A 12,666-nucleotide genomic window follows, 5' to 3' on the forward strand; every position below is an offset into this window, starting at 1 on the left:
GGTTGGTTGGTTGGTTGGTTGGTGGGTTGATTGGTTGGTTGGCTGGCTGGTGGATTGGTTGGTTGGTTGGTGGGGGGGTTGGTTGACTGGCTCGCTAGTGGGTTGGTTGCTGGAGCTGGTGTCCCTGTGCTGAGCTACCACCTCCATCCCTGTTTGTTCCAAGGACAAGACGCCCCACTGGTGAACAGAGGTTTCTCTGTGTGCCGGGTACCATGGCCACATCAGCACCCCTGCGAAGCCTGGAAGAGGAGGTGACCTGCTCCATCTGCCTCGATTACCTGCGGGACCCCGTGACCATCGACTGTGGCCATGTCTTCTGCCGGAGTTGCACCATGGATGTCTGCCCCGTGTCGGGGGGCCGCTCCATCTGCCCCCTCTGCAAGAAGCCCTTTAAAAAGGAGAACATCCGCCCCGTGTGGCAGATGGCCAGCCTCGTGGAGAACATCGAGCGGCTGAAGGTGGACAAAGGCCGGCAGCACTGGGAAGGGGCTGGGGAGCCCCGGGGTGCCAGGCTGTGCCCGCGGCACCAGGAGAAGCTGCACTACTACTGTGAGGATGACGGGAAGCTGCTGTGCGTGCTGTGCCGGGAGTCCCGGGAGCACCAGTTCCACACGGCCGTGCTGATGGAGAAGGCTGCCCAGCCGCACAGGGTGAGCCCCCTCACCCTGCAGGGCCCCTCAGAAATGTCCTGTAGACTGAGGACACGGACCGGAGCCCACTGTCCTGCCCCAGCCCCGAGCATCCACCTTTCCCCATCACTTGTCTTCCCCGCAGGAAAAAATCCTGAACCACCTGACCACCCTCAGGAGAGACCGGGACAAAATCCAGGGCTTTCAGACCAAGGGAGACGCAGATATCCTGAGTGCTCTGGTGAGTGAGGCTGGTGGAGAAGGCCCCGGGGCAGCCTTTCCCAGGGTGTCAGCCATGAGGGCTCAGGGAGACTAGGTAGGGGACACTCGACACTCACTGGATAAGACAGGACACATGTCGGACTGGAGGCCCAGGGGCCTGGGTTTAACCCCAATCTCACTGATCTGAACTGTGTGGCACTTGGCCTGTTCTCTCATCTGACCAGCGAGTGGGCTGCCCCCATGCCAGCTGTTTTCCATGGGTCTTCGGCTTTAGGCCCACATCTGGCAGCTGCTGCTGTTCTACAGAGGAGAGAGCGTGGGGAGGCCGAGGAAAGCCTGTCTTGCTGTTCCTCTCAAAGGGGAGGAGGGGAAACGTGACTGCTGAGAGCAGAGAGGAGTCGGGGTCAGGAAGAAAACGGGACGACTGAGGAAGTTCTGAGCAGCTGGGATGGCAGGCCCTGTGTCGAGGCAAGTGCAGACCCAGCCCCACAGTCACCTGCAATTACAGAGCAAAGGCACTAGGACGGAAGGAACTGGCGGTGGCCCCAGAGGGAGAGGGTAAAGTTTTCAGGGCTGTCAGACACAGGGAGATGCTGACATCCCGACTGCCCTGGTGGGTGGTGCTCCTGGAACCCCGGTCTGGGAGTTCCCCAGGCCCAGCGTGCATGGTGGCCTCCAAGCCAGCATGACGCAGCCATGGGGACACAGGATAATGGTCAGAGCCGAGCCTGCCCTCGCCAGGGCAGCTCAGAGGCAGGAAGGGATTTGGACTCCCCTTGAGCATAGGCATCAACCCACCGTGTGCTTCAGCGGCGGGAACAGGGTGCAGTCCTCCGGGCAAGCATGGAGTGCACCTGTCACAGAGGTGCCCCAAGGATGGTGGGTGGGGCTTGGGTGGTATCAATCCTAGAAAGGTTCCAGAAAGTGGACATAGAGACATCGGTACCCAGGAGGGAAAGGTATGAGCCCCAGAAAGTTCCTTAAAGGATGCACATTGGTTCACCTAGAGCAGTACGTCGGACTCTGGTATCAAAGAGCTGGGCAGCCAAGATCCTGCCAGGCTTTGAGTCAGCTCAGCTCGCTCACCTACCATGTCTTCTTTGAGGGGAGGAGGGTGGACCCTAAAGCTCTCCTGGTCCACACACTACCGGGGGCCAGCCATTGCCACCACGCTGACGCAAGTCCACGTGTGCCGGGGAGAGCTGTGCTCCGTGGGGTTTTCAGCAACCTGGCAATGCCAGGTCCTCCTTCCTCCATGCCTCTGGACTGATTCAGGAATGGGGGAGGTAAAGGGAGAAAAGTCCGTCAGGCCTGGTGGGCCTCTTGGGCTGGGGCCTGGAGGAGCCCTGTCTCTGAGCCCGAGCCCATGCCTGTCCCCCTGCGGCCCCTGCAGAAGAAGTTCCAGGAGCAGAGGCAGTGCATCGTGGCTACGTTTGAGAAGGGCCACCAGTTCCTGAGAGAGCGGGAACAGCATCTGCTGGACCAGCTGGTGAGGCTGGAGCTGGAGCTCACCGAGGGCAGAGAGAAGTACAATTCCAGGAGCGCCGAGGAGCTCTCCCGGCTGGCGCTGGTCATCTCCGAGCTGGAGGGAAAGGTGCAGCAGCCGGCCATAGAGTTCATGCAGGTGAGACGCCCGGGGTGACCTTGGGAGAGTTGCTCCCTCTGGGACTGTGTACTCTGGACTCACTGTTTTGGTGTCACTGTAAAAAGTGAGATTTCTATCACCTCTGCTTTAGGAAAGTGAAAGGTGCTTTAGAAATGACGGGAAGGGGATGTTGTCTTAACCTTCTAGCCCATCCCTGCCATTGCACCCTTCTCCTCGCAGGCCATTAGCAGGCTCTCCTCAGGGGGAAGCTGATGCCAAGACTGTGTTGTGTATGGCTGCATGGGGGTTTCTCTCTGGGGAAGGGGAGGAGATGGCAGTTGTTGGCAAAGACAGGTGGGTGAGGTTTTCTCTGGGATGACCAGGCAAGCAACACCTCCCGGAGAAGGTGGCTTTGTTACCGAGAACAGGAGAGTCCTTCCCGCTGCAAGTGGTTGCCTCACAGTCTCCCTGACTGGCATGGTTTGGGGTGGCTGGGCCTGTCAGCCACAGAACCGTCTGGGTGTCTTTCAGAAAGTGCTGTCCTGCCAGTACTGAGGCAGGTGATGCTCCAGCAGTGGAGAGACAAGTTCAAGTTCAGCGGGGTGCATTGTGGCCTCTCCCATTGTGGATGCAGACTCAGGATGAGGGCTGACCAGGATTTTTATTCTTTATAAGTTTTATTGGCACATAATTTACATAACATGCAGTTCAATAGTTCGGGTCATTTAATCATATCAAGGAGAATTGTGGCAATCCCCCCCCTCCCCGATCATCCATATTTGTGCAATCATAGTCAGTTCTAGTACTGCCTCCCACCTTCAGTTTTTTATTCTTAAAATCCTCTTTCCCTCCCTATCACCCACTCTGACCCAAATTTTAGAACCCTTCCAGCCCAGCACCCCACTGACCAAGTCCCTGAGGTCCAGCAAGCAAACGTGGTCCATCCCAAGTCCTGGGTCAGAGCAGTGAAGCCAAAGCTGGACCCCAGGGGGCACTCTTCTTCCATTGTCTCGTTTAGTTCCAAGTGGTTTTCTGGCCTCCTACTTTCCATGGAAGTCTCTCCCTTCCTGGGAATTCCTTTGCCTTGCTGCTGCTTCCTTCCCTTTCCTTCCTCTTCTCCTTCTGGCCAGGGTGTGTGTCCTGCCATTTGCTGTGGGTGTGTTGCTGTACACAGCCCAGAGAGGCACCAGCTGGGGATGCTGCTGGGACGGTCTGGAGGGTGTCTTTCCCGGCTCCACATGAAGGAGTGTGTGGGCCCACAGAGGCCCGGCCTTTACAGTCTCTGAGAGCACTCGGACCACCTCCACCACTGAGATGGGCTGTCTCAGGCCTGCCTCCTCAGGCTCTCCCCTGCTAGTGTGACAGGATGGCCCCTTGGCTGCCTGCCCCACCCTAGCTGCCGCCCCAGCCTTTCACCCCGACTTTCCCCACACATTACTTGTCTGCGTGTACCGTACCGCCTCAGCTTGTGTGGAGCGAGAGGCTCCAAAGAAATGTGTCAGAGATTTTGAACTGTTGCCTCATAGGAGCCGACGGGTAGAATTGGTTTCTTGTACAGTAGTTCTTCCTGCGACCACTGGAAGCCGTCATCCACCGCTACCATCTGATGATTTCCTTCTCACCCTCTCAGAGAAGCAGGCCCACCTCTCCATCCTCCCTCACCTTGGCCTTTTTCTCATTACACTTACCCCCTAATAGGAGAGAATGGATTCCCATGCGCTGTTTTGATTACAGGACTAGTGTTATCGTGTTAATGACCAGGACTCCTTCATCAACATAAAGAGTACGTTCTCCTCCACTCTCGCTACTAACATAAGGTGACCAGATGTTAACATTGGTAAAGCGGGACACCATGGATAAAACTCATATCCTGGCGAAATAGCCACATGACAGCCAAAAACCGTATACCCTAGCTTGTCGTGCATTCTTTCCAAAAATCGGGACTTTTTAAAAATGCCGCGGGATGCGGGGAAAAATTGTTAAAAATCGGGACTGTCCCGCCAAAAGTGGGACATCTGGTCACCTGATACTAACAGTCCATCAGCCTCTCTCTAGAAGGAAGTGCCCTTCAGCTTTGGAAGCACTACAGGGCAGCTCTACTCTGTCCTCCATCCAAACTCACCGCCCTTGAGTCCATGCCGGCTCGTCATGAGTGACACTGTGGGGCAGGGTAGAACGGCCTCTGTGGGTGTTCAAGCCCAACTCTTCATGGGAGTAGAAAGCCCTTTTTTCCCAAGGAGCGGCGCCCAGCACGTCGATATGGCACCCCAGGATCAACAGGAATCAGAGTCAGCTGGACAAGAATGAGTTCACGTGTGTGTGTGTGCATTTGTTTCTGTGTATTTTGTGGGTTGTCTGCTTCCTTCGAGCAAACTGTCTGTTCTACAAAGGCCCAGGATAGGTCTCTCTCCTCGCTGCTCGCTCCCTTCTCCAAAGCTGTTGTTGGCACAGAGAAGCGCGTAATAAATACCACGAAGGAGACAAAAGAAAGCAAAAATCATGAGTCATGCAAAAGTGTGCCGGAGGCTATAGATTCACCAAAGGAAAGCCAGCTAACATCTCACGAACTAGCCATCTTTTCTCTCCAGTCCCTCCCTGCAGCTCCCGTTGTGACCTTGTCTGTGACAAAAGCCTACCAGAAACAGGCTGCCTCTCCCCATCTCCTGCAGCCACCCTGCCCTGGTCCAGGCGCTCACTCACCTGGCCCACGCTGGCCTTTCCACATTCCCATTGCCTCCCTGAACCCATTTTCTGCAGAGCAAAGACTGACTGAAAAATCAGACAAAACACATGGTTGTCTCTTGGTAATAGCCCAGACTTCAGGGTCTAGAGCAGTGAGGCATGCTGCCCAGCAGGTCATCCAGGGAGTCAGGTGATTCCCATTCCATTGCTCCGGTACCTCCCACTGATGTCATCCTAAGCTATGTGGTCCAGCTCACTATTGCCATGTTCAAAGGTCAACTGAGGGTGGGATGGTGGTGGTGGTGGCAGCGGCGTTAAGCCAGGTTGACTATCAAAGTCAGTGACACTGATATATATGTTAGGAAAGAGCTATATATAAAGAAGTAATTATGCATCAATCAAAGCATTCCAGCCCAGTTCAGATCAAGCCCTTAAGTCTAATACTAGTCCCTAAGTCCTTCTTCAGACTCGCTCAGCCACATGCAATGATACAGAATGCAGGAAGATCTCAAGCTGCTGGGTGCAGAGTTGTGGAGACCCAATGGTGGTGGCCCATGCCGGTCTCAGCGTGGCTCATCAACAGGAAGGTGAAGAAAGGGGAAGGGGGGGAAGGGCAGCCTCCAGAGAGTCATCAAGCTGTGACTTGATTGACAGGCTAAACTCCACCCATATCTTCTGACAAGTGCCCCATTGGCACACAAAAACCTATCACAGAGGCGGAAAATTCGGAGACAGATTTGCTTGTATAATGTCTTGGTCAGGAATTTAGTCAGAGCTAGTGATAGGTGGGATCTCTTACTGGGTGGCCTTCTGCCCAGCTTCTCCAGGGCTTCTGTTCCTGAAAGGACAAAGGAGGGCGTGGCCCCCAGAGGCTGTGGCCATCTTGGCCACAGAGGGCAGGTCAGCACCATCATTCCCCCATGGAAATCCTCTGGTGGTTCTCCGCTGTGTAAGGAACACAGGACAAACTCCTAACCAGCACCTGCCCCGTCCTGTGTGATCTGGGTCCTGGTTCTGTAACCAAGATGCCCCACCTCATCGTCTTCCTGCTCTTCACTGGGTCAGCACCTGCTGCTCTTCAGATCGCATCTCAGTGCATCTCCAAGGGCAGGTCCCTTGTCACTTTCCGCGTCCTCCTCCCTTCTGTCCCTGGGATTGCTTGCTTGTTTTCAACCTGACATCCTGACAGCTGCACAAGGGGGGGTTGTATCTATCTGTCATCTGCTCTTTAACAGAGTGCTGGGCTCATGAATGAAGACTTTAGTTGATGGGCATTGATGTTTGTACCTTTTCTCTTTCAGGACACGAGAGACTTCTTAAACAGGTAAAAGAGCTTCCTCATCCCTCCAGGCCTGTATGCCCTCCCCTTTTCCTGGACTGCGACCCAGTTGACTTACTGTAGAGTTACAATGACACCAGATGCCCTCGCCCCATGGTTTGTCTTGATGCCCTTCCACCTGTCCTTGTGTGAAGTAAAACTACATCTTGGGAGGACTGTTGTCTCATTCCCCCTGAGCGAGGTCCCGGTGCAATCCTAGTTCCTGGATTGGTCCACTGGTCTTGCTTGGAGTGAGACAGGACGAAGAAAGGTGGACACACGGCTTAGTGGACAGAAATGCTGATGGCCTTAAGTCCCGGCTCTTCTCATAGCAGCCTTGGCCAGGTCATGCGGTGTCTCCCAGTCCCAGTTCCCTCTTCTGTTGGTTGGGGATAACCCCACCCATCTTAACAGTGGTCATAATGACCAGAGGAAAGTTTGACCCTAAGTAAAGGGCGGTGATGTCTGTCATCATCTCAGGTATCCGCGCAAGAAGGTCTGGATCGGAAAACCCATCGCCCGAGTAGTTAAAAAACGAACTGAAGAATTCTCAGATAAAGTTCTCTCCCTGCAGCGAGGCTTAAGAGAATTCCAAGGTGAGTGCTGGGGGAGAACTGGATTGGGAGTCTGAAGCAGGGGGTGCCACTGTGATTGAGAGAGGAACCCTGGCTCCTAACAGACTTAGTGTCTGAGCTCACTCTCCCAGGGACTCCTAGCCATGGTCTGCTTCTTCATGGCGCCTTCAGGCTGTGGAGCGGGAGAGATGGGCTCAGATGTTTATTTGCTAGGCTTGAGAATCTTTGTAGTGCAGTGGGTTACGTAAGCATTAGGCTGCTGACCAAACGTTGGACAGTTCAAATGCGCCAACGACTCTGCAGGAGTCGCATGAGACCATCTGCTTCTATTCAGATGACTGCCAATTGTACAGCTTTCCCCTCAGATAGATTGTTGTCAACTTGATTATGGTGGATCTAACCGTGGTGTAATGTAATACTGGCTGGATCAGTTGCCCTCTCTCTGGACCCAACCTGAATTTGGCCTAAGCTCAAATATTTCTCACTTGTTGCAAGGTAGAAATTTCTTCTCTGGCTTTTTAAATATTGTTGGTGGGGTTTTTCCTTTCTTACTCTTTATTTTTAGCAGAGTACCCCTCAAAAACCATTTTTTTCTTCCCCAAAGCTATATATTTAAATTATTTATTTATTCATCAATCATTTTATTGGGGGCTTGTACGGCTCTTATCACAATCCATACATACATCCATTTTGTCAAGCACATTTGTACATTTGTTGACATCATCATTTTCTTTCTTTTTTTTAAATCATTTTATTAGGGGCTCATACAGCTCTTATCACAATCCATACATACATCAATTGTGCACAGCACATTTGTACATTCATTGCCCTCATCATTCTCAAAACATTTGCTCTCCACTTAAGCCCCTGGCACCAGCTCCTCATTTTTCCCTCTCCCTCCCCGCTCCCCCCTATTAAAATTGTTTTAATAGAATAACCTATCACCTTCAAAGTACTCTCTATGACACTTAAGACAATTTTCATTCCATTCGTTTGGATGGCAGACAGCACTCCATTTTTTCTTCATCTTTTCTGTGTTGTCAAATCGCTATCCTTTCCTGTCCCACAGAGGCCCACAGAGCAAGTCAGGTGCGTGGGGCAAGAGAGGCATGCTGTTTTTGCCAGAATTGGTGCACTGGGATGGCTGTACCAGCAGGTGCATTGTCATGGCAAAACCAGTCCTCCGTCTGCCACAAATCGGCCTTTTTTGTCGCACATTGCTAGGCAATCTTTTCAGAACCTCTAAATAGAAAGCTGGGTTAGCAGCCCTGTCCGGTGTAACAAGCCTGCAAGGGCACTATCCCCTCACATCAGCGGGAATTTTTTCCCCTTTTGGGGGCGGGAGGGGCCACCCCCTTGAATATTATTATTGTGCTTTCCTGTTTCATTTTGTTTTTAACTGTTTCTGTTGGGTCTCCCAGTTTGTGAAGCACAGAAGGAGTGGGTGCATAGAGACAATTACTGGCGCAGTGATTGATCAGGGAGTCGGGAGGGGAGCATGATTGTGTTGATGTCTCTACGACTCTTTTTAGAAGTGGTTTAACTGTGGAAGTGTGTGATAAGTAAACACTGTATCAAGAAAACTACTGAGAAAGCAGAGAAACCAAACTTGATCTATCGTTACCTTGGGTGAAGGAGGAAGTGTTTTTGCTCAGGGGGCTTTGAGTTTATGTTAATGGTGGTGCGACAGTTTGCAGAGGGATATGGTTGTGCAACAGACTATAACCAGTGGTGCTGAACTATACATGTAGAAGTTGAGTTGGTGAATGGTTTGTTAAGTATATTTTTGCCAACATTGAAAATATATCACATGAATAACAACAATAATGGGGGGAGCGGGGAGGGAGGGGAAAAATGAGGAGCTGATGCCAGGGGTTTAGGTGGAGAGGAAATGTTTTGAGAATGATGAAGGCAATGAATGTACAAATGGGCTTTACACAATTGATGTATGTATGGATTGTGATAAGAGTTGTATGAGCCCCTAATAAAAAGATTAAAAAAATAAAAGAAAGTAATTGTCTAGAACAGAATGAGGGCAACATATGTACAAATATGCCTGATACAATTGATGTATGGATTGTAATAAGAATTGTAAGAGCCCTCAATAAAATGATCAAAAAACAAACAAAAAGAATAACAATAATGATAAAAGCTTACAGTCATAGAAACCCTACAGGGCATTTCTGCTCGGTCCTAGAGGGTTACTGTGAATCAGAATCAACTTCATGGAAGTGGATTTGAGGATCATTGCTCTGTTTCTCCCCACCCCCCTTCTCTAGGGAAATTGGTGAAAGACCTGGAATATAAAACAGGTGAGTGTTCAAAGAAGTGTCCCCAAACTGACCTGAAATGGCTACTCTCCCTGTTGACTTTCTACTGCCCTGTCCGTGGAGATCCCCTTTTGGAACACAACAGGGACCGTTCCCGACTGCAAATCTGAACCCCTCCTCCCTCATCTGGTGAGCAATCTGCCTCTCTGTAGTCAAGGCTCCCCTTGCTAGTGCAGCCCCTCCTGCCCCACCTTCCCTCTGCACTGATCTCACCACCCCGACTTCCTCTGGGCCAGGCACACCCTTGTAACCGACTACACAATGCCCCCACTGTGGTGTACGTAGGGTGGCAGCCAGTCTGCGGTGAAAGCCCCTGGTGGGTGCCGGCACAGCCTGGTGGCCCCTGTGAACCACAGCTCACACGGTTCCCTCTCCCCTTGTCCCCACAGTGAGTGTCACCCTGGACGCGCAGTCAGCCAGCAGGTACCTGTTGCTGTCCAATGACTGGAAGTGCGTGACCTACAACAACCATTATCCGATTACCTACCTGTACCCCCAGCAGTTTGACTGTGAGCCTGGGGTGGTGGGCTGTAAAGGCTTCACCTGGGGCAAGGTCTACTGGGAAGTGGAGGTGGAGCGGGAGAGCTGGTCTGATGATGAAAAGGAAGGGGGCGAGGAGGAGGAGGAAGAAGAGGTAGAGGAAGAGGAAGCTGCTGGCTATAGGGATGGGCATGATGAATGGGACACAACTGATGATGAGGAATCACTAGGGGGTGAAGAGGAAGAAGAGGAAGCAGGGGAGGAGGAGGAGGAGGAGGAAGTTCTGGAGAGCTGCCTGGTGGGGGTGGCCAGGGACTCCATGAATAGGAAGGGTGTTCTCTCCCTGCGGCCGGAGGACGGTGTGTGGGCCCTGCGCCTCTCCTCCTCAGGCGTCTGGGCCAACACCAGCCCTGAGACTGAACTCTTCCCCAAGCTGCGGCTGCAGAGAGTGGGCATAGCCCTGGATTATGAGGGTGGCACCGTGACCTTCACCAATGCTGAGTCGCAAGAGCTCATCTACACCTTCACTGCTACCTTCACCGGACGCCTTGTCCCCTTCCTGTGGCTCAAGTGGCCCGGGACGCGCCTCCTGCTGAATCCCTGAGCTGCCACCACCCTGCCCACGGCCCACCCTGTAGCCCCAGAGACTTTGCTTCTCAGAATTCCTGAGCCCTGGGACTGGGGAATGGGGGTGGGCAAGGATGTGCCTGACCAGAGCACACTGGAGCAGGGAGAGGAGGGACATCTACCTGCTGCCAGACCTATGTTGCTTTGGCCTCTCTGAACATACACACACACACACACACACACACACACACAGTGCTTTCATCCCATTTGCTGCCTCTTGTGGGGAGCGTTCAACTCTGGCACCCTCAAGGGCCCCAGTTCTTTCTCACCACCGCCTTCTACCCATCTCTGAGCTCTGTTGATTAAAGGGCAGAGGCCGTGGGGAGGACTAGCTGATGATGACCTTGACGTCTCCCTTCCCCAAGTCTAGTCCACTGCCTGCTTGCCCTCCCTCCAACTCAGAAGTGAACACACAGGAAAGTCCTCAAAGTGAAGCAAACTCACCCAAGGTGTCCAAGGCTGTGTGGCGAGCCATCGGGAGCACCAGTGGAAGCCATGCCCTTGTGAGGCCCAGAGCAGGGCCTGCACTCCCCAAGACCAGCACTGCATATGGGGCAGAGAACCTCTGTGGTCCAGGGGGAAGGTTTAGTACCTAGGGTATTGGACCGACAGTTGTGATCAACAGAGGGATAGAAAAGAATTCTGAACATCTGCCTCTTGATCATTTCACCTAAAAACACCAAGGAGGATGTGAAGCAGAGCAAAGCCTCCCTGTACTGGAAGCTCACCACCTCCTTGGTCAAGCTCTGCCAGGAGGGCGTAAAACTAATGTCACCTGCCCCACTCACCATCCGTCTCTGTCCTTGGGGAAGGCCTGGCAGGAGGAAAGCAGCAGGCGTCCCTAGTAAGCCCACCAGAGCCTCATGCCAAGGCGAGGATGAAGTTGTCTTATTACCCACCAGCCCAACCCAAGTCCCCAGAGCTGTTGGTTCTGACAGCTCTTTCCTGCCCTGCCACCCTGGTACCCATTGTTTAGCACAACGGCTCCTTCGCCTGCCTGCCTGATCTCCTGGTCTGTCCATTCCAAGCTTCCCTGCTCTGCCTGTTCTTGCCCCTCCGAGCTTTAGCCCCTCTCCCTGCTCTGGAGAGACCAGGCCAACAGCAGCGGGTCTCTGAGTTGCCTCAGAGTTGACCGCTTTGTATAGATCACATGCTGTCTGAATCACATGCATGTCGAATTCCACAACGGGTTTTGTAAGCTCCTTGTGGGCAGATTCCATCTACTTGTATCCTCTGTGGCACCTAGGGCAGTGCTGGCCACACAATAGGTGCTCAATAAAACCTGTTGAATGACCAGACTGGGTCTATGTACTTTATTACACCTCGAGGATCACTAAGCCTGCTCAGTGCGCTGCAGGGAGCATCTGTGAATAGCCGTAGCTTGACATTCTGATTCCTTTTCAAGTCTCTAACTTTCTCCCTGGGCACTCATTTATGTTTTCCCCCCCTTTCACTTTCATTTTATTTATCTATTTTTCTTTTTCCTTTTAGATGATCTATTTTATTAGCGTAGACTGATCACACATGGTCCAGGAAAATTCGAATAGCCAACCAAATAGAATCAGATGTTAAAGACTGGTCTTCAAACATCATAGCCAATGATGCCTTGCTTGCCTATGATCTTGCCTATATAAAACCACATCCACACCTCAGTGGCCACCAAACCATTCAGCAGAGCTTCCTTAACCGTGAGCTGTTTGTCGCAACCAGTCTTAGCACTATGGACTGCTTTTTTCAGGCTCTGAATAGCTGCAGGGATCTCCACAGGGGTTGGAGGAACCAGCTCCACCCTGGCATAGTGCCAAAATGTGGCCAATCGAGGCTTCGAGTAAGTCGCAGCAGCATTTACCATCCCCGGGGCCTTCGCCACCAAGTTACGGAGGAACTGGGCCATGGTTCTAGGAGAGAAAGTCCGAGGCCCGGAACGGCCGGTTGAATATCCGCCTTTTCATTTTTAAAGTCATTTTTGTTTTGCTTTGTTTTGTTGTTGCTGGTTTTTAGGAGCACGTGTGGTCAAAGAGCCCATACTGTGTATCACTAAAGGAAGAACAACCCTTTGCCCCTGAGACCTAGTTCGCCCATTTAGCAAACCAATTTGGTGTCAACCTGTATTATCCTCAACGTTGTCGTCAGGTGCCCAAGACTTGGTTCCAACTCATGGTGACGCTGCTGACGTCTACAGCAGAACAAAGCATGCTCGCTTCTGGGCCATCCTTAC

The 12,666-nt window shown here is 52.4% G+C and overlaps 2 protein-coding genes across 2 annotated transcripts in view; one reads left to right on the top strand and one right to left on the bottom strand.

The window, feature by feature from the left end:
• The window catches only part of TRIM26 (tripartite motif containing 26), a 34,208-nt gene extending 22,464 nt beyond the window's left edge, over positions 1-11,744 (top strand). Inside the window, exons 2-8 of the mRNA XM_004717303.2 lie at positions 164-650; positions 775-870; positions 2,245-2,475; positions 6,420-6,442; positions 6,917-7,032; positions 9,291-9,323; positions 9,731-11,744. Of these exons, the coding sequence (XP_004717360.1) occupies positions 213-650; positions 775-870; positions 2,245-2,475; positions 6,420-6,442; positions 6,917-7,032; positions 9,291-9,323; positions 9,731-10,425 (1,632 nt within the window). The 5' untranslated portion in view covers positions 164-212 and the 3' untranslated portion in view covers positions 10,426-11,744. The remainder of the gene's footprint in view (positions 1-163; positions 651-774; positions 871-2,244; positions 2,476-6,419; positions 6,443-6,916; positions 7,033-9,290; positions 9,324-9,730) is intronic.
• A 286-nt stretch (positions 11,745-12,030) lies between these two features.
• LOC101638664 (ATP synthase subunit g, mitochondrial-like) lies at positions 12,031-12,381 on the bottom strand. Its single transcript, XM_045298708.1, has one exon. The coding sequence runs from the start codon at positions 12,340-12,342 to the stop codon at positions 12,031-12,033; it is 312 nt and encodes a 103-aa protein (XP_045154643.1). The 5' UTR covers positions 12,343-12,381.
• Positions 12,382-12,666: the final 285 nt, after the last annotated feature.

Source organism: Echinops telfairi, unplaced genomic scaffold (assembly GCF_000313985.2).
Source record: "Echinops telfairi isolate 266 unplaced genomic scaffold, ASM31398v2 ScPeMD7_7453;HRSCAF=8491, whole genome shotgun sequence".
In the NCBI taxonomy this organism is placed as follows: Eukaryota; Metazoa; Chordata; class Mammalia; order Afrosoricida; family Tenrecidae; genus Echinops; species Echinops telfairi.